Source organism: Zonotrichia albicollis, chromosome 18, assembly GCF_047830755.1.
Source record: "Zonotrichia albicollis isolate bZonAlb1 chromosome 18, bZonAlb1.hap1, whole genome shotgun sequence".
NCBI classification, from domain to species: domain Eukaryota; kingdom Metazoa; phylum Chordata; class Aves; order Passeriformes; family Passerellidae; genus Zonotrichia; species Zonotrichia albicollis.
In genome coordinates this window covers 12989959-13010027 of record NC_133836.1, presented here as the reverse complement: position 1 = coordinate 13010027, position 20069 = coordinate 12989959, and the positions used below count along the sequence as shown (strand labels likewise).

At 53.5% G+C, this 20069-nt stretch overlaps 2 protein-coding genes across 9 annotated transcripts in view; both read right to left on the bottom strand.

The window, feature by feature from the left end:
• Positions 1-8536, bottom strand: part of OSBP2 (oxysterol binding protein 2) — a 104552-nt gene extending 96016 nt beyond the window's left edge. For 2 of the 6 annotated variants that reach the window (XM_074554484.1, XM_074554485.1), the window contains exons 1-2: positions 8163-8532; positions 417-494 (exon numbers count right to left, since the gene is read on the bottom strand). In XM_074554484.1, the coding sequence (XP_074410585.1) occupies positions 417-494; positions 8163-8428 (344 nt within the window). In that variant the 5' untranslated portion in view covers positions 8429-8532. Of the gene's footprint in view, positions 1-416; positions 495-8162 lie in introns of all 6 variants that reach the window. The other 4 variants (XM_074554486.1, XM_074554487.1, XM_074554488.1 and 1 more) reach the window with 3 other exon arrangements.
• Positions 8537-9629: 1093 nt separating this feature from the next.
• DRC10 (dynein regulatory complex subunit 10) lies at positions 9630-17022 on the bottom strand. 3 transcript variants are annotated; one of them, XM_074554491.1, is made up of 5 exons: positions 16878-17022; positions 15361-16154; positions 13939-14172; positions 11665-11736; positions 9637-10573 (listed from the first exon to the last, which is right to left on the bottom strand). In XM_074554491.1, exons 2-5 carry the CDS (start codon positions 15946-15948, stop codon positions 10295-10297), a joined length of 1173 nt encoding a protein of 390 aa, XP_074410592.1. In that variant the 5' UTR covers positions 15949-16154; positions 16878-17022; the 3' UTR covers positions 9637-10294. The 3 variants fall into 3 exon arrangements, with proteins under 3 accessions (XP_074410595.1, XP_074410592.1, XP_026653110.1); XM_026797309.2 differs by having other exon boundaries at positions 16676-17010; XM_074554494.1 differs by lacking the exon at positions 11665-11736 and having other exon boundaries at positions 9630-10573.
• Positions 17023-20069: the final 3047 nt, after the last annotated feature.

Here is a 20069-nt window from a genome sequence, read left to right as displayed (position 1 = left end):
GGACCCACCAGGATCATCCAGTCCAACTTCTGGCTCTGCCCAGACACCCCAAACCCCACCCTGTCCATCCCTGGCAGTGCTGCCCAAAGGCTCCTGGAGCTCTGGCAGCCTCGGGGCCGTGCCCATTCCCTGGGCAGCCTGGGCAGTGCCAGCACCCTCTGGGGGAAGAACCTTTTCCTAAAATCCAACCTAAAATTCCCCTGACACACCTTCATTGACTCCTCACGAGCTGTGGGCACAGCTGCCACCCCCACCTGCTGCACATCTCCACACCTCAAAGACAAAAATCTGCTTCTTTCATCTTGTGGTCTCCACTCCTGCACAGTCCTGGAGAGGAGGAGCATGTCTGTGTCCCACTGCCATGAGCACACCCCAGTTATCCATGTCCATGCTGCACCAAATCCACCCAAACTCACCCCATCTTCCGAACTGGCACCGGTGTATTTTTCAAGCGCTTCCAAGAAGAGCCACCACTCCTGACAGTTGCAGAAGACCTGAAAAAAAAAGTTGGTGGAACCACCCCTGTGCATTTCACAGGAAAAAAAAGAAACTTCAAAAATCATGAAGATTTCCAGAGCTAGGGAATTAGTTGCCATGGATATTTGCTGCTGTGACAAATACTCTAATTCTGTGCTGGGGTGAGTGACAGCACAAAGCACCGAGTCAGCTGGGAACAAACAGCAACACAGCGAGGCTGGAACACAGCACACACAGCCCCACGTCCCGGGGAGCATCCCTGAGGACACCAACCATGGACCTCAACAGCACCAGCACCAGGAGGACACGTGGCTCCCCAAAGGAGCTTTGCTCCCATCCAGGCTTCCCAGCCCTGCAGTCACATCCATGGCTGTGCCATGGCAATGAGAGTTCACTGTTTGAGAGAGCCCACCCAGCCACGGTGTTTAGGTGTTTGTGACAAACAACCAGCCTGAAGTGAGAACATCTTACTCACAACAGCAATACACAACCAGCAGGCCCCAAGGACAACATTTTCCTGCTCTGTTTCTTATAAAGTTCCTAGAAGAAACCTGCTCTAGCTATTAACAACAGATTAAGAATCACTGCTTTGTGTTAAAGAAGGAAAGGAGAAAGGCACCGACTCCCACTTCACCATATTTACCCCCACATGCATTGCAGAAGCTGCTTTAAACAGCCACGCGTGCCCAGCCAGTGCTCTCATCCAGAAAGATTTGGAGGATTAGGACTATTTTTAGGGAGTGAAGCACCTCCCCCTGAGTCACTGCAGGGACATACATCTATCCGGTCGTGATTCAAAGCAGAAATAGCCTTGAAGAGTTAGATAAAAATAAAAAAAAAAAGCAAGGAAAGTGGATACTAACACAGCTTGGTGTGAAAGGAAGGGCAGGGAACAGAGAGGTGACAAAGGGTTTGGGCACAGTCACCAGTGCTGACACAGCAGCAGCTCCATCAGTGTCACAATGTGACCCGTGAGCAGCTCCAGCCCGCAGCATCACCTGGGGACAGCACAGGTACAAACCAGCCCTGCCAGCAGCCCTGGCTTGCAGAGGGGGAAGCGAATCCCAAGTGCCTGGAAGGGAACCAAAGAGAAGATTTGCTCCCATTTGTTCTGCTTCCATGGCAGAGCTGCACTGACACGCAGTCCCACGCTCCCATCTGCATGTTTAATGGCAGCGTTGATCCGTTCACAGCCCGGGCTCAGCACCAGCCCTGCACTCACACTCACACTCAGGGCTGTGAGTGAGCACCACACTCACATCCAGCCCTGCACTCACACTCACACTCAGGGCTGTGAGTGAGCACCACACTCACATCCAGCCCTGCACTCACACTCACGGCTGTGAGTGAGCACCACACTCACATCCAGCCCTGCACTCACACTCACACTCACGGCTGTGAGTGAGCACCACACTCACATCCAGCCCTGCACTCACACTCACACTCAGGGCTGTGAGTGAGCACCACACTCACATCCAGCCCTGCACTCACACTCACGGCTGTGAGTGAGCACCACACTCACATCCAGCCCTGCACTCACACTCACACTCAGGGCTGTGAGTCAGCACCACTGCCCAGCACCACTGCCCTGCCCAGCACCATCCTCACATCCAGCCCTGCTCTCCTCCAGCCCTCAGACACGGCAGTGTTGTGGCATTAATTATTAAACAAGCTTTTTGAGTGAAACCAAACAAAGGCTGATGCAAAGTGTAGAAAGATCTCTGTCACGGTGCTGTAGGAACTGCCACAATAATTGAACAGTATAATGAGGACCTGAAGGGATATTTAACACCTCCAGGCAGCTCAGGTTTGGAAGCACTATCTTATTTAGGGGTAAATCTCCAGGATGCTGCCTGCCCTTCTGATAGCAGGCTGGGACAGCTCACATTTCAGGGTGACAACCTGAGCTGTTGGCCATCAGCTGAACAGACCTGCAGGGAGCAGAGGGCTCTGATATCACTGATAACACTTCAGGCATATAAAATTACCAGGCTGAGTTACCCAGCCACAACATTTGATACACAAGCAGAAAATACAGAGAAGCTCAGTAGTCTGACCTGCTGCAGCATAACTCAACCTACAGATAGTGAACATCGTGGTCATTCAGAGGTGAGCTCAGAGCACATTGCACTGATTGCAAACTCCTTTTCAGGGGAAAATGAGGCAGGATACGAGGGATACTGCATGGAAAAGCACAGCAGGTTCCTCACAATACTCCTGACAAGAAGGATCAGCTCCTTCCCCAGTGACTCACTGTGGGTACAGAGGATGACAGGCCATACAAGCACCAACTTAAACCTGTAATTGGAGCAAGCCAAGTCAGAGCTGAATGCATATTTCCCTGGAAAAAGACAAGCAGGGGAGCTGCAGGAAGAGGCAGGTGATGCCAGTCACCTCTGCAGGCAAAGGACAGCCGGCCTGCTCCTGGAGCAACATGACAGCAGCTAGAGCAAGGGTTTTCCAGGGCTGAGCACAGTCCTGGAGCAGGAGCCAGTCCACACCACCCTCTGCTCCTAAAGGCCAGCACAGCCCCTGCTGTCCCACTCCAGCAGAGCTGAGGGAGCTGCAGCACCGTGGGGGAGAGTGCAGGGCTGGACAGTGACCCCTGCCCTTGCCTGGGACAGCACAGCAGAACTGCACAGTGTGTGCTCCGGCAGTGGAACCTGGACCAGGGCACAGCTGGAATGGGGTGACAGACACCTCACTCAGGTAAGGAGCCAGGCAGCTGAGCCTCCACACCTGCCAACAGCTCCAGGAGTGAAAACTGCTGTGGGAGCCAAGGTACCTGAGGGATCCCCTCGTGCCCAACGTGGACACAGCACCACAGGCGGCTGTACCTCCACACAAACCCAGAGTTCTCTGCCCCTTCACAGTTTAGACAAATCAGTTATATTTCTTCTACAATTACATCAAATTAAGTATTTGGCTAGTACAGAATCATGGAATGGTTTGGGTGGGAAGGGATCTTAAAGGTTCCACTCCCCTGCCGTGGGCAGGGACACCATCCACAAGACCAGGCTGCTCCAAGCCCTGCCCAGCTTGGCCTGGAACACCTGCAGGGATATGGGATGAGGGATGACATCCACCCCATCTAGCCAAATGAAGATTATATGTATAGAAACAAAGGAAAAAGATGCTTCATGGCTCTTATCACAGTTTGCAACCAGCAAACAGAACCAGGCAACAGCTGTAAACCCCCTCAGCCAGCACTAATTACCAAGCCATGATGGAAACATCCCTAAGGAGAAGATCCCTGTCTCACACCCTCCTGCAGAGTCAGCTGCAGTTGCTGTTTGGACTGAAGAGAGCCCAACCTCCCCCACAGCACTAACTGGGAGCAGAGCAACCCAGCCTGGAACCAGCAGCCCCAAGAGCATCATGCCCCTCACCCCATGGCACCCCCAAGTGTCCTGTGGCCATGTAGTGTCCCCAGGGAGCTGTGGCAGCACCATGTCCCCAGGGACAAAGCACAGCAAGGAGCAGCTCCAGAATGGGCAAATAGCAAGGAACAACAGCAAAGCACCATATGGATCCAGAGAGTGCCATGGGAAAACAAGCTGACTGGGAACACCAATTATTCATCACTGTTTAAAAACAAGTAGCTCAAAGTCACCAGGAGCTGCAGAGCTGCCCTGGAAACCTGCACGCTCCAGCACCCAGAGAGACACAAACACTCCAGGATTGTCTGCACAGGGACAGGGTGTCACAAAAATCATTCCAGGAGAGCATGGTGCCTCATTCTATCAGGTACAAGCTAAATGTAAGGAAAAGTTTTCCCCTCCAAGGGTGGTCCAACACTGGAAGAGGGGCCTGGAGAGGCTCTGCAAGCTCACACCTTGGAGATTTCAGAGGCTGGAGCAGAAGTGTGATGAGAGACGGCTGAGGGAGCTGGAGGGGCTCAGCCTTGTGGCTCTGCACAGCTCCTGCCAGGAGGGGACAGCCAGGGAAGTCGGGCTGTGCTCCAGGGAACAGGGACAGGAGCAGAGGGAACGGCCTCAGGCTGGGACAGGGCAGGGTCAGGTTGGATATTGGGAAAATTTCTTTATGGAAAGGGTGGTCAGGGCAGTGCTGGAGTCCCCATCCCTGGAGTGACTCAAAAGCCACGTGGATGTGGCACTTGGGGACATGGGTCAGTGGTGGCCTTGGCAGGGCTGGGGGCTCCCAGAGGTCCCTCCTGGGCTCCCTCAACCCCCCACATCTCTACCATCAGCAGAGGTTCTCAAGCTCCTTCCCGAACTCCCCTCCTCAGCTTTCAGTGGAGTCTCAGCACAAAAAACATCTCTGGGTTGTGCTCAAGCCCTCCTGATGCCAACCAAGAGTTAAGTGCTGCATAAACCGAGCTGGTGAAGAATGCTGCTCTGTGAAACACAGCTTTTCCAGGGAAATGAGCTGCAGGATGACCCAGACAAGACAGCTAAAGTGCCCCAGGCACCCATCACTGCTCAGAGAGGGGAGTTAATGCTGCTTGATGGAGAAGCCTTTCCCTTCCCAGCAATAACATGGTTTTCTCCTCTCCATTTGTCATTGCTTTCATCATTACACCCCATGCCCACACAAAGCACTGCTGAAGGCTCTCCAGACACCCAACCCAAAGAAGCCCAGCTCCAGCCCATCCCACAGAGGAGCCAACACATCCCAGAACTCTCAGAAAGGTCAAGGAGCTGCTGGGAGAACACAACACTTGGAGCATCCATGGTCACATGAGCCAACGCCAGTCTTTGATGAATTAATACTCACCTGCAGATCCTCTCTAATCTCCTTGAAAACACTTATCTGTTCAAGGTGATTAGATTCTCCCATAGAGCTGCTAATTATAGATAATGACAAATCCGAGTGGCAGCAAGAGGAGTTCAGAGAGTTTGGATCATTAGCAAGTCAAGCAGACTAGTCCTGCATCCCCAAACTGCCTTCCCACGCCAGCATCACTGAATCAGCCAAAACACTTGGTCAAAAACAACCTAGGAGGACCCATCAAGGGCATGTGAAATGGTCCAACCATATTGCTGTGGATTTAGGAACTTCCTAAACCCACACACCTCCCTCCAGAGGAGGGTACTGCACAGGGACTCCTCAAGAATTCCTCAGCAGTTGTTGTTTTTCACAGGTTCAGAGGAGGGAATACAAAGCAAAGGCACATGAAGTTTCCCTGGCAGCAAGGCTTGATGTCTTCATCGATGTAGCAAAGCTACAGGAGGCTTTAAATGCTCCATTTGGGGAAAATGTTGTAATTAGAAGCTTTAATTCAGCAAACTGTCCCTGTGAAACCAACTGGGCAGCAAACAGGCGTCGCACTGGGCTGCTGGAGCAAACCTCTCACTCAGAACAGCTCCAGAGGATGGCACAGCAGCCACCCACACAGCAGCACCTCCAGGGACACCAAGGGGACACCCGGGATTTCAGCAGCTCAGCTCTGCACACCAAAGCCCTCCAGGCAACGTGACAGGCTGGGGTTTAAAGCTGAACAGCGAGAGGCAGGAAATCCAAATGCAACAAAAAGCTTCAACCTGGAACAAAATCAATCCACTCAAGGAGGCAGCCTGGGCACCACGGGGCAGCCTTCCCAGTTTAGATGATTTTAGCAAAATGAAGTTTCTACAAAGCTCCTCCTGAGCAGCCCCAGCTAAATCAGGTGGAACTACCAAGGTGACAACACGAGAAGAGCACAGCAATTCACCTGCAAGGGCAGGAAAGGAGACTTCTGCTGTGGGACCTGCTGAGCTGGGCTGAGCACAAAGAGCCAGCAGAAAGCAGGACCCGTGACTCCCCGAATGCCAGGGACCTCTATAGAACATTTACAGATAGACAAATACAGATAGATGCTCTTTCTCAGTGAACAGGCAGCAGCCTGACACCTGCCTGGCTCCTGTCATGGAGCTAGAACTCCTATCAAAACAGAAGTGCCAGGTTTTACCCCAGACTATCTCCCAGGAGCGCTCCCAGATGAGCAATTCAAGCTGACACAGGCACTATTTCAGAGTGCTGGGTTTGAAGAGTATCATGGAGGCTTTTCTCCACTTAGGAAAGGCTTCACCACGTGTTCTGCACTGTATTTTTGTACTCCTGACTCACAACCAAATTAATTCAGTTGTCATCAAGCCCAGAGATGAAAAGAAGCACAAAATCCTCCAGCATCCTTTTCCCCAAGCAGCTGCTGAAGGTCTGCCCTGCCTGAAAGCTTCACAAAGTTTCAACTCCTTCACATGCAGCTCAGAATAATTTCCTTGGGTGTTTCTGTTTGCTGTTTCAGCCTAAAACAGATCAAACGGTCTCAAAATAAACCAGGTTGTTCCCATCTAAAATAATTGTTGAAGAAAACCACTTGTTCACTCACAACAGACTCGGCATCAACACGCAAAAATAATATTCTGACATGGTTACAAATGGGGTGTTAAACTCCATCAGCCTTTTTGAGCAGAGTTAGGGCATTCCAGAAAGGATTACAGTAAATTAGCTGAATTACTGAGAGGTAATTACATATTTTTGGGGGGAGGTTGTTTGGCTTAAGTTCTTTGAGGGTTTTCAACAACTCCAAGTAGATAAACACATCATTTATCTTCTGCACTGTTACCTGCTGTAGTCTGGCCCTGGAACCCAGGTTCCAGGGGTCTCTTAGAGCTGGAAGAGTTTATATTCACATCTGACAGGGAGCTGGAGCTCTGCAATCTGCTTCAGGCTACGTGTCAGCAGCTGGAGCTGGGAGGAAATCAGCTGATGAACTTTATGTCGGGAGGAAAACCAGCTTTGGCACAACCTTTATAGAGAATTCCTGTCTCAGGGGGTTTGGCACTTTAAAGAGTTACTATTTTATAAAGCTTTTAACCATCTTTAATATTCAGGATTGTTTCCATGTCCTGAAGTACAGCCAACATCTGCTGCACAACACCGAGGGTGACAGAGCACTTGTGTTCCCAATGAGAAGGATAAACATAATCCAAATCACAGAATCCCTGAATGGTCTGGGTGGGAAAGGACCTTAAAGCTCCTGTCGTTCCACCTGCTACCATACACAGGGAGGATAACAACACCAACATCCACATTTGTATTTTCACCGCCCAAGTGAGACAAGCAGCACAAGAGACGCTACGAAGATGACACCGCTTTGGATTCAGCCTCGGGGTGTCTGACACGCTCCTCGCCGAGCCCACAGCCCGTCAGACAGCGCCGGGAGCCAGGCACGGCTCGGAGCTGCTGCTGGAGCTTCCTTCAGCCCCCCAGGAGCGCAGCCCCAGCCCGGGCTGCCTTCCAAGGCCGACATTCCCAGCACAGCATCCCAGGCCACGCTTGCACCGCCACCGCAGCGCCCGCAGCCGCGGGCACCGCTGGGGAAGGACCCGCAGGGTCCGGCAGGGTACAGCAGGACCAGGAGCAGGTTACACAGCTAAGGGAGGAGGGTTTGGGGTGTTTGGATGGAAGGGTGTGATTTGGGCAGCTGTAGCAGCCGGAGCTGCTGCACCAGGAGCGGAGGGATGGAGAGAGAGAGAAGGATGGGAGATCCAGGGCGATCCATCATCCCGGGGCCCCGCTGGACCCCCGCGGCTCTGCAGGATCAAAACCCGAGTTTGGCTTTAAAAGAGGAAAAAAAGCCCAAACTAAACAGTACGCGACGATTTTCGCTGTGCAACAGCGCAGCCCCCGCGGTCCATCCCCCCTCCCGGCGGCCCCTGCCCGGCCCCCGGCCCCGGTACCTGTAGTAGCTGAGCAGCCCATTGCTAAGCACGAACCAGCGCCGCTGGTAGCCCTTCAGGTAGTTGGTCCACTTGAAGAGCCAGCCCTTGTAGGTGTCGGAGCCCGGGGGGGCGGCGGGCGCTCCCCCCGCCGGGCCCCCGCCGCCGCGGCCGCCCGGCTCGGCGCTCATTGCCGGCAGCTCGTGGCAGGCCAGGCAGGGGACGGCGCTGAGGAGGGAGACCAGCCCGCGGGTGCCGCCGCCGCAGAGCGCGGCTGCCTTCCCCATAGACCCCGCGGGGCCCGGCCGAGGCTCCGCCGCTCCCGGGGCGGCCCCGGCCCGTCCGCACCGAGCGGGGGCGGCGCCGCCGCCACGTGACCGCCCCACGGGGAGGGGAGAGGACGGGAGCGCCCCCCGGCGGCGGGGCGGGAACGGCGCGCACCGCGCCCGCCCTCGGACGGCCCCCGCCCTCACACCGCGCCCTCCCTCACACAGCCCCCGCCATTTTGGCCCCCCGCCGCCATTTCATGCCAGGGGGCTGGGGCGGGGGGCATGGTGGAAACTGTTACGTATAAATGTTCCCGTAAAAAAATCCTCCTGGGTGCCGCCTGCCCTGCTGGGAGGAGAAGCCCCATCCTTGTGTCCCGCTCACCCGCTCCTTCCATCAGCACACGGGCCTGGGTTTTGTGCCTGAGGAGGTGCCTGTACACAGGGCAGTGTGGAGGCCTGTGGCAGTGCCACCCGGCCAGGTGTTCCCATGTCTGCTGAGGGTTCTTCCCTTTCCCCTTTCTCTTCCCAGCCTTTTTTTTCCCTTCCTCGTTCTCTCTTCCCTTTTCCCTTTCCCCTTCCTTCTTCCTCTTGATCCTCTCCTTTTCATTCTCCCCCCCATCATAGATCACGTCTCACTCATCTCCCTGATCCTCTCTGATCCCCCTGATCCCATTATCCTTAGCCATCACCTTCACACGCTGTCACAGCCGTGCCAGGCGCTCAGGAGGCTCCCCCAGCCCTGGGAATTCTCCAGAGGGCACTGGGCTCCAGGCTGGGCAGCTCCGAGGGTGAGGGGCCCTCCCTGTGCTGCTCTGGGCTGATCTCCGGCCCCTCTGCAGCTGGGTGAGCCATTCCTCCCTGAGCCTCCTTCAGGCAGGAGCACCAGGGACACTGAGGCAGCCTGTAGGGCCATTCCTGGGTCTGCAACAGCCTGAGAGGGCTTTGCACTCCAAATGCTGCTTTTCAGAGAGCCACGCAATGGGTTAGCATGGAAGGGACCTTAAAACTCATCCCAGTTCCACTACCTGCCATGGGCATGGACATCTTCCACTATCCCAGGCTGCTTCAAACCCCATCCAGCCTGGCCTTGGACACCTCCAGGGATCCAGGGGAAGCCACAGCTGCTCTGGGCACTCTCTGCCAGGGCCTGCCCACCCTCCCAGGGAACAATTCCTTCCCAATATCTCATCTATCCCTGCCCTCTGGCACTGGGAAGCCATTCCCTCTGTCCCAAGTCCCTCTCCCACTCTCCAGGAGCCCCTTTAGGCACTGGAAGGGCCTTTAAGGTCTCCCTGGAGGCTATAGGTTTTTGGGAACTGAAGTCTATCTGGACAGGGAATGTCCTTCTTGATGTAACTACACCCCAAACTATCCACATGGCTGCCAACTTCTCAAAGTCTCATGGATCCCAGTATCTCTTGTGGCTGCCAAGAAGGGAACACACCTTCCGTGGCCATGTCTGAGGAGAGAGGGGCCTCACCAGTGCTACTGCTCTCTCCTGGGAAGGGAGACTGGAAGGAAGGGCCCTAAAGTCAGGAGTAGGCTGTCAAATCCACACAAGTAGGACATGACAGCATGAGGGGAAATAGCCTCAAGTTGTGCCAGGGGATGTTTATATTAAATATTAACAGAACTTTTTTTTGTGGAAAGGGTCCTGAGGCCCTGGGATAGACTGCCAGGGGAAGTGGTACAGTCACTATCCCTATAAGTGTTCATAAAACATATGGATGTGACACTTGAGAACAAGGGTTACTGGTGAACATGGTGGTACTAGCTTGACTGGATGATCTTAAAAATCTTCTCCAACCTTAACAATTCTCAGTGCTTTCATCTGGAAGAGCTCAGACACCGCAGCTTTGCAGAGAGAGAAAATTATTTGGGGCTTTATTTCTTGCCTTTGCCTTTGCCCTTGCCCTTTCCTTTCTTCCGTAGTGACTTGTACTTGCACCGCACAAAGTAGCCTTTCCAGTAGGCCTGGATGCAGGTGGCAGCTTGGTTCCTCCTGGCCTCCTCCCGTTCAGCCTCCTCTGCCTTCTCCTGGAGAATCCTGCGCTCCTCCTCGATCAGGGTGTACTCCTGGATCAGCAGGGCATGTTTCTCCATCAGCACGGCCAACTGCTTCTTCTCCTCGTCGTAGGCAATCTGGAGCTCATCATATGTGGTCTGCCAGGACAGCAGGGATCAGGGACAGCTGGGCAGCAGCTTCTCCCCACACCCCCAGGTGGGGGTCCTGAAATCCATCCCAAAGCCATGGAACCTCAACTGGTTGGAGCCTTTCCAAAGTGATTCAAAAGGAAGGGATGTGCCCAGTACCCAGGGAGTCTCATGACGTGCTGGGTGCCTTGATGCTCCCCTGAAAAATGCTCCCACACACAGTGGAAGATTTGGAGAACCAGCAGTGCATCTGCCAGGGTGCTGCAATGAGCTGAGCTCTCCAAAGCAGCCCTGCTATAGCAGGAACTGCCTGGCACAGCCTCTCTGCTAAAGATTTTGGGTTTTGTACTGCAGCTCTGACTTGGGTTTGATGTTTTGTCAGTGTGGGGGTGGGTCTGCCTTGACAAATTCTGCCCCAAACCATGGGGCTTCTGCATCTCCAGGGACAGGAAACCAAAATAATCCCATTATTAAACATCTGACAGGGGATCATTCCTTACAATTAGCAGCAGCTTTCAGGCCCCTCCCTGTATTTTGCTCTGTAAGGAATCCAGCAGCTTTTATCCAATCCCATAAATGCTGCAAGAACAGGAAAGCCCCCAGAGCCTTCCTAGAGGCAAATTTTGGGGGTTCTGATGTGACCCTGAGCCTGTTATGGCTCAGTTGTGGGCAGGCTGTTGGGTTTCTTAACACCCACCACATCCCTCAAGGATTCAGCAGGAACAGGAGCAGAATTTGGACACCAGGTAGGGCCATGAGGATTGAGGATTGGAGCAAAACTGAAAAACCTGTTTCCTGGCATCAGGTGGACATCCCAGACAGAATATGGTGACCCATTTGCCCTCAGATACTGTGGGATTTAGCACAGATTTATCCCACAGATACTGTGGGATTTACTGTGGGATTAAGTGGATGTAACTTTTCCTAAAGCCAAAGGAGCAGAGGACTCCTGGACACAGAGGCAGGACAAAGATCCCTTTCCTGTAGGTTTGCCTGGATGCTGAACTGCCTCTGATTTCCATGGTCTTCTGTGTCCCTTTGGACAGGAATCTACCTAAGGAAATCACTTTATGGCACAGCAAAGCACTTAAAGCCAACACCTGTTTTTCTGTCATGTCTGTGTCGTATTTCTGGACCCATTCCTGAATTTCCCTCTCTGTTTTGCACTTTTCCTGAAAAACAAAACAAGATTAGATCCTTGAAGACATCTAAGGCCTGGTAAGAAGTGTCCTGAGTGAGAAAACAAGGAAACTTTGAGCCACATCACCATTATATCTAAGTATTTGAGCCACAGCATCATTATATATCTGAATATTTCACCTCCTCCCTGTGACAAGCTTCCCTCAGCTGACACATATGTGGTTTGCCCTGGTTTAAGGATTCTCCTGGGACATTCCCAGAGGGCTTTATTTGGTTTACAGCATGGAGCTGGGGGGATGAGCAGCACCTGGAAGTTGCTTTCTGCAGGAGGAAATGAACGTGTGTGATGGAATGTGGCAAGTCATCGACAAACTGAGGCAACCAGCCTGAAACTGAAGCAGGAGAGAACTGCAAAACCTGAATTTGGGACAGAAAGTACTCAGAAGATGGTGGTACCTGTTAAAAGAAAGAGATCTTTCTGGCTGTACAATAGTTTAACAGTGGCTGTGCTCCTGTACAGCCTGGGGCAGGTTCCCTCCAGCTCTGGATGTGTGCTCTGTGGAATCATTCCTGCTCCATTTCCTGTGTGGCAAAACCCCAGCATGGCCTAAGGGCTCCCAGGCCATCACGAGGTCCCACCTGAGCTATTTAGACCACAAGTACAACTTGTACTTGCTGAGGAAAGGAGGTTTCTGTGGTCAGTAAATGCATCTGCTGGGGTGCTGGAATGAGCTGAGCTCTCCAAAGCAGCCCTGCTGTGGCAGGAACTGCAGCAGGAACTGCCTGGCACAGCCCCTCTGCCAAAGATTTTGGGCCTTGTACTGCAGCTCTGACTTGGGTCTGATGTTTTGTCAGTGCCCAGCCCTTCATGCTGCACCACCCAATGCAAGAGTGCCACATGCCACATCACCACCTGGGCTTCCTACCCATGGAAGGCTGCACTGGTTTGGAGAGAATACTCGGGATGAGCAAAGTGAGAAGGAAAATGCCCTTTTTTCCAGTTCTCAGTTCTCTGTGTCACCAGTGTGTTCTGCTCAGGGCAGAGTTGGTGCTACAGGGGGCTGAGCCTGCCTGCTGCTCCCATTCCTCCTCCTGAATCTGCTCAGCCCTGGGGACAAGGACTTTGGGGTGCTGCTGGGTGAGGGCTGCACCTGCCCCAACCCTGAAATCTCCCAGCCCTGCATGAGTCCCCAGCATGGGCAGCAGGGCAGGGGGGATTCTGCTCCTCTGCCCCAGCTGCAGAGCTGCCCCAGTCCTTGGCACAGCACAGGAGGGACGTGGAGCTGCTGGGGAGAGCCCAGAGGAGGCACCAGAGATGCTGCAAGGGCTGGAGCCAGGCTGGGAGAGCTGGGGGTGCTCACCTGGAGAGGAGAAGGCTCCAGGGAGAGCTCAGAGCCCCTTGCAGGGCCTGAAGGGGCTCCAGGAGAGCTGGAGAGGGACTGGGGACAAGGGATGGAGGGGCAGCACACAGGGAATGGCTCCCAGTGCCAGAGGGCAGGGATGGACGGGATATTGGGAATTGGGAATTGTTCCCTGGCAGGGTGGGCAGGCCCTGGCACAGGGTGCCCATTCTGGATCCCTGGCAGTGCCCAAGGCCAGGCATTGGGGCTGGAACATTGGGGCTGGGAGCAGCCTGGGACAGTGGAAAGTGTCCCTGCCATGGCAGGGGTGGCACTGAATGGTCTTTAATGTCCCTTCCAACCCAAACTATTCTGGGATGATTCTTTGAAGTTACATTTCTCCCCCTTTCAGCCCAGCCTGACTCCTTGGCTTGTCTGTTCTGCCAAGCTGGGCAGTGCAGCACCTGCTGAGCCCTCAGCATCAGCTCCATTCCACCCTGAACAATAAATCAGCTCTAAAAGATGCCTTCTACCAAGCCAATATTGCTTGCTCTGTTTCCCCTACAGCAGACCCCTGGTTTGTCACTATCCCACACGTGTCCTGCTCCTGCTGGCTGCCCTGAGCCCTGCCTGGTGTCACAGCACAGTGGGAAGGTGTTCCCAGGCAGCAGGAGCAGGACCTGTGACAGCTCCATCCCTGCTGTCGCTGCAGGGCTGCTTTGCACTGGAATCAGCAGAGCATGAGGACAGGGCGGGTGTGCTGTGACAAACACCATGTGCATCCTGCCAGGAACAAGCAGGGAGCAGGGAACTCCTTGCAGCAGGCAGCAGCCAGAGCTGACAGCTCTGCAGAAGGGCTTCAACCTCCTGTCCCAGGGCTCTCCTCCCCTTTACCTTCCTGAGAACCAGCTCTGAGGCTCGATGCTCCAGCACCAGTGCACTGAACTGTGTTCCCAGGTGCTGAATGTCCTCCTTCAGCCTGGCACACCTCTCCTGGGAGGCTTCCTCATCCCCCTTTTTCTGCTTTCCTCCTTCCTTCATGAGCAGCCGGATTTCAGTCCTGCAGTTTTTGGCCAGATCTTCCATGGCGGTTTTGAGGTTTTCGATTTCTTTGTCCTTCTTGCTAACCTAGACCAGAAAAAAAGAAGAATTCCTTTGGGAAATGCCCCTGAGGATAAGGTGAGCAGGAGAAGAAAAGCTGGAGGAGATCCAAGAAGGGACCCCCAGGGGCCAGCTCAGGTAGCACCAAGGCCCTGCCACTGCTGGCTGAGGGAAGTCAGATTTACACAGGAGCTTTGGAAACCTTCCCCTGGCTCCTCTGGGAACCTGTTAGTAAAGGCACAGAGTGAACAAACCATCCCAAGCCCCACTGGCACTGCCACCTGAGGAGCAGCCAAAACAGATTCCCTGGAGTGGTCCTGTGGCTCCCTCAAGGGCTGCATCAGGCTCTGAGTGACTGTCTGGGGGACACAGCTCAGGGAGGGAAATCCCCAGCTGGGATCACTGAAACAGATTTATTCCCCATGTCCCGGACAAGCTGCCAAAGTGCACATAAAAATCTCAATTCCCAGAACTCCAAGGAGCAGAGGGAAAGGGGAAAGCTGGCTCTGCCACCAGTGAGCAGGGCAAAACCTTCTCAGCCAACCCCTCTTGCAGGGAGGAGAAAGAGAAACCCAGGTAGAAAACAAAGGATTGTTGTCAGAAGCTCTGGGCTTGCTACACAGGCTGGGAAAGTGCCTGGGAAGTGCCCAGTCAATTATCTGCATCTCAGCTGCAGATAAAATTAAAGATTCATGTAATTTGTATAATCACTGATTAATCACAAAGGCTCCAAAGCAGCTGTTAGAGTTGAGAGTCGCAGAAATGTTGGTTTTAAGCAAGAGTGAAGACAGAGCAAATATTAAAAATGGATTTTAATCAGAGCAATCTCTCCCTGTAATGATTTTTCATTCTTTCAGCAGCAGGGAATGAAGCAGCTGGCATTGTCACCCTGCCAGGATACCACCACAGCAGCTTGTGCCTGTCCTGCCACTCCTCTGGAACGCAGGGATTTATATTGTTCAAGTTGGCTGGTGACAACAGGTTCAAAACATGCCAAATTTGAGTTTAAAAAAAATCAAGCGTGCAATATGCATTTTTCATTATATTTTACAATAAAAATACTATTTTTAAGTTTTAGATCTGGTTTAGAAAGGATTTCTGAAACTTGCTCTTTAGGAACTGCAATAAAGGGATCGGTTTATAGTTAGCAAGGTTTTGCTCCAGTAAAAAGCAACTTTCCACTTGGTTGGAAAACACATTCCCACAAGGTCATACCTCTTCATCTCGAGCCTGGATGAGTCCTTCGAGCTGTGCCTGTAGAGCTGAGATCACTTCTGTGTTCTTCTCAACCTGGAGGGAAATGTCTTTCATGAATTGAATCATTTCCCTCTCCTCATCAGGAGTGGTCAGGAGCCTCTCAAGCATGGAGTCCCGGAACTCCATGAAGGCTTTGATGAACGCATCAGCTGCTGACTCTCTCACCCGAACTTCGAATTTCAGCCCATGGTAAAGCAAGGGGTTGACCAGGAAGAGCCTCAGGATGTTTCTCAGGGAACTTTTCAGGCGTTTCTCTGCAGCTCTCAAGGTCTTTGCATCTCCAGCGCTGGTGTGCAGCTGCTGTATTTCCATTGAAAGCTTCTGAAGCTCCAAAAGGCTGCTTGTGATCTCAGGTCCCAGCATCCCAGCATACCTGTCCAGGGAGCCAGTAATCCGTGGGATCAGCCTGGTGATCTCCAGCTTGACAATGGTCTCATCCAAGACAGTCATGATTCTTTCTGCCTCTGTGCTGTCAGGCTTTAGCTGGCGTGGATCTAACACCTTCATGACACCTAAGGGGATCCCTGCCTTCCTTGGAGTTGCCATTGCCTTCACCAAGGTTCTTTGCTTCGTGAGGATGCTTGGAATGCAGCTGGATCCTCTCTTGCTATGGATTCACTGAAACACCACTGGCCTGGGTGGTTTCAGGTCTAGCAAGGACACGGCAGCTCTTACACAAGGTGAGACTCTGGAAGAAAATGGAGGTCCCTGTGCTGCTGCTGTCACGTAATCTCCTTTCTTGGATTTTCTCTCTAAAAGGAAAACACAGTTACAGGATTAGAGAAATGATGTAATTTGGGAAAACATGAGAGTCCAAGATTACCGTGGAGTTCTCTCTGAGTCTGGGCAGGGGTCAGGACATGGGGTTGTGGATTATAGCTGGTCTCTGTCCCAGAGCAGCTGTCAAACACCCATGGAAGGGGGTGATGGATTCCTGGCTTTGAAGGGTGGGGGGAAAGCTCCCAACAGTTTTTAAGTAGCAGCTGAGGTAGAGCAGCACAAGCTGCAGCTCTGCTGTCCCCAGAGGGGTGTGGAGAGCCCTGGGGCCACCCTGGAGGGGAGGGGAGGGTTCCTAGTGAGAAACCTCTATGGGAAACCTCTGCCCTTCCAGGCCTGTCCCTGTCAGAGGGAGGAGGAGGGAGAGGGGAATCTGGCAGGGACAGAGCAAGAGGAGGAGAGAGGGGAGGAGATGGGGACAGCTGTAGCGGAGGGGCCGACAGGGAGTGCAGGGTCCCCTTGGTGCGGGTGTGGGACAGCAGGAGGACCCAGAGACCGGGGAGCAGTCAGAGGTCGAGGCGGTGATCCCCGGTGGGGACACCCCCGTGCGAGGGGCGGGCGGCGAGGGGCCGGTGCGGGAGGATCCGGGGGCTCCGTGGGATCAGCGGCCCTGGGCATCCCGGGGGCGGGACGGGGTGTCTCAGGAGTCGGTTACTGGGGGATGCCGGCCCCAGGCGGCCTCCACCCCTGAAGCGCACTCGGTTCCGATTCTGATCCTGGTCCCGATCCCGATCCCGATCTTGGTCCCGACCCCGATCCCGATCCCGGTCCGGATCCCAATCCCGCCGTCAGCGCCTCCCGTTGCCAGGCGACCCGAGGGGGCGGGGCTTTTCCCGGCGGTTCACGGCGAGCTGTGCTAGCCCCGCCTCCTGTCGTTTGATTGGCAGTGCCGCTGTCCAATGAGGAGCCCCGCTGCCGCGACTGCCGGGCGTTGGGGTGTGTCATGGTGCCGAGGGGGCTGTGAGGGGTGAGGGGGAAGAGTCGGCTCGTTTCTTCTGAGCTGCCCAGATCTGTGATCCTGAGAGCACGACGAGTAACCCGAAGAATAAACTCTATCTCCCCCACGAGGTGACGTCTGCCAGGCGCGGGTCAGCCCAGTGGGTGTCCAGGAGCCCCGAAGGGGCTGTTTTGAATCATCAGGACACAAGAGAGCTCCCCTGAGCCGCACTATTAACGTGGCTGGTTTTACAGGGCCATAAAGTGATAATGAACCTCAGCTGATGAAGATGCTGATGCTGTACAGGCTGAGTTAATTGCTTACCTGTGATTTACTGACGTCTGCAAAGAACTCGATGGCCCCTGAACGCTGCCCTGCAGCCTGCCCTCAGCCTGTGCCCATGGATGCCCTCGGGAGGGGAGGGTTTGGTTTCCAGCAGCAAACACAGCAAATGCTGAGCTCCAGGCCACGCTCACAGCGATCTCTGTCCCTCGCAGGAGCTGGCACAGCACAGTGGTGGAGTGGCCATGCCCTCACAGGCAGCCTTGTCCCGGGTCCCAACCTTATCTGTGTTATGTTTGCCCAATTATCCCATCATAAAAAGGCCAAACAATATTAAAAGTAGTAACAATTTTAATTAAATAGTTTAGAAAATATATGAACAAGGGATAATTTGGTTCAAATAATAGCGCATAAGCAAAAACAACCGCAGGGTATGGAGGGCAGGGTTCAATGACCCTTGCCACTTCACGTACAAGCTTGCCAAGTGAAAGTCACCCCTTATATGCCGTGTGTCAATGCCATCTCCTCCTATTTTCGGTTCATCACTTTTCTGTCTCCGCCTTCATTACCACCTTTACCACGCATGCGCCACCACTCGGTTTGGTGGTCGCACAAGTCTGGGGGTCGTCACTGATGAAGGCCCTGGAGTCTTCTTCGTTGTCCTTTAATTCACCTTTGGGTTACACATGCGCACCAAGCCAGTACAGTGTAAGCCAAGACTAACGTATCACTGCATCTACATATCAAAGCAATAAGTCCCTTATAATTAGCATTTTCTTGGACCCAACCAGGTTCTTGGTCATTTTTAGCAACTATATCTCCAGCTTCTTTCCTGTGGTCCTTGAGAGCATCTGCTGGGAAGGGGGGAGGGTGGGTGGAGCCCCTCCTTTCCCTCTCTTCTTTGGCATTACAACTTTTAACTACTAACTGTTTTATTATTCTCAAATATTAATTACTGTATCAATATTGATTACTGTTTCAATTTTTATCAGCACGAATCATACCTATTTATCACACCTGGCCCAAGCAGCTCCTTTATTTCTGTGCAGGAAGTGTCCAAGTGCCGGAATAATTTTGCTCACCCATTCCCAACTGCTTCCCTACACAAAGCAAAGAGGGGCTGGTGGTGGGAGATGTATTGGGACCACCAGGACTGGGCTTTCTGGTGTGGCACTGGTGAGGATGGATGAGGGGACACTTGGCATACCTGGTACCATCTCCACCACCCCCAAGTCATTTTCCTCCAGGCCCATTACCTGGAGCAGTGACCTCCATGTGGGTTCCCTCCTGCCCTGAGTGGCTCAGCCAAAGGACTGATTCTAATCAAGAATGGGATTGAGTGTGACAGTGACTCTGGGTTTGGGCCCACCCCAAGCTGGAACATCCCCAGCCCGCTGTGGGAAGAAGGGACAGCTGGAACTCTGAGGCTGCCCTGTAGCCTCCAGGGAAAGCACTGACCTCCCCAGGAACACCTTCTAAAGCTCTCATTCAGCAACTGGGATCCAGAAGATCTGTGATTTCCTGGCTGCACTATGATTGAGAGCACAGCAGAACTGTGATTTGAGTTCTGTCAGTTGGATGTGTCCTCATGGAGCTCATCACACAACAGAGAACAGCCCTTGAGACATGGAGAGCTGCTGCTTTTCTTGACAAGGACTCCAGAAGGGATCCCTGATCCCCCTGAAAGGCTGCCACATGCACTGCAGATATTTTGGAATGAAATCCATCATGAAAAGAATGTCTTTCCAAAGCTGAGGAGTGTTCTGATTGCTTTGTTTGAAATGTGCTACTGCTCTCCATGAAGGGCAGACTTGGACTTGCTGACAACCATGACCTGGAGATGGCATCAACTGGCCAGTGACTGTCACCAGAGTACCCTGAGTCTGGTGTGCACAGCCTGCTTGAAGGGACAGCAAGTCCTTGTGACATCCAGGGAAAGGGGTGGAGCCGTGGGTCGCATCCAAACCTCCTTGGAAGCAGGGAAAACTGTGGATCACTGCTGCTCCCTCCTGGATCTGGGTAATTACAGACACTGCCACCTTGCAGGAGGAGATGGGAGTGATGACACATGTCCAGAGCAGCCCTGACTCGTCCTGCAGCTCCACACTGCTCCAGGCCAGCAGCAGCTCTTCAGCCAGGAGGAAAACTGGGTCACTTTGGGAGCTGGATGAAGCATCACCAAACCTGCGTCAATCCCACCTCATCCAGGATGTAGAAAAGCCTCAGATCTATCCTCAAACAATTCTCTGCACCCAAACCCACCAGACTGCATCACTGCCTGAGCCAGAGCTGCCCAAGCATCCAAATTATGTGGGGCATGTCCAAGCAGGGGAGGGAGAGCCTGGAGCCCCTGGCACAGTGTCCCCCACAGTTTGAGTCCAGCTGTGTTCCAACAGCAGGACTGTGACAGATACCTGAGGGCCATGGACTCCCCTGGCCCCAGCTGGCCTCAGCCAACACCCAAACCCCTCTCCAGGTGCTGAATCCCATTCCTCTGCAGCAAAGGGAAGCACAGCTCAGAGTGTGGGAGCTGGCAGGTCAATCTGCCGGGAAAAACATGATCCACCCCAGCCTGGTTTGCCCAAATAATTCCCCTGTTCCAGCTACCACCCACCCCTGTGTGGGACCAGGGAAGAGACACCAAGGAGGGACATGATTTGAACTGATTGTG

Excerpts from the sequence above, each read along its gene's own strand:
- DRC10 (XM_074554491.1), bottom strand. The coding sequence starts at position 15,948 with ATGGCAACTCCAAGGAAGGCAGGGATCCCCTTAGGTGTCATGAAGGTG. Across the intron at positions 14,173-15,360 it reads TCCAGGCTCGAGATGAAGAG|GTTAGCAAGAAGGACAAAGA; the intron begins GTATGACCTTGT and ends TTTCTGGTCTAG. Across the intron at positions 10,574-11,664 it reads CAGACATGACAGAAAAACAG|ACCACATATGATGAGCTCCA; the intron begins GTGTTGGCTTTA and ends CTGTCCTGGCAG.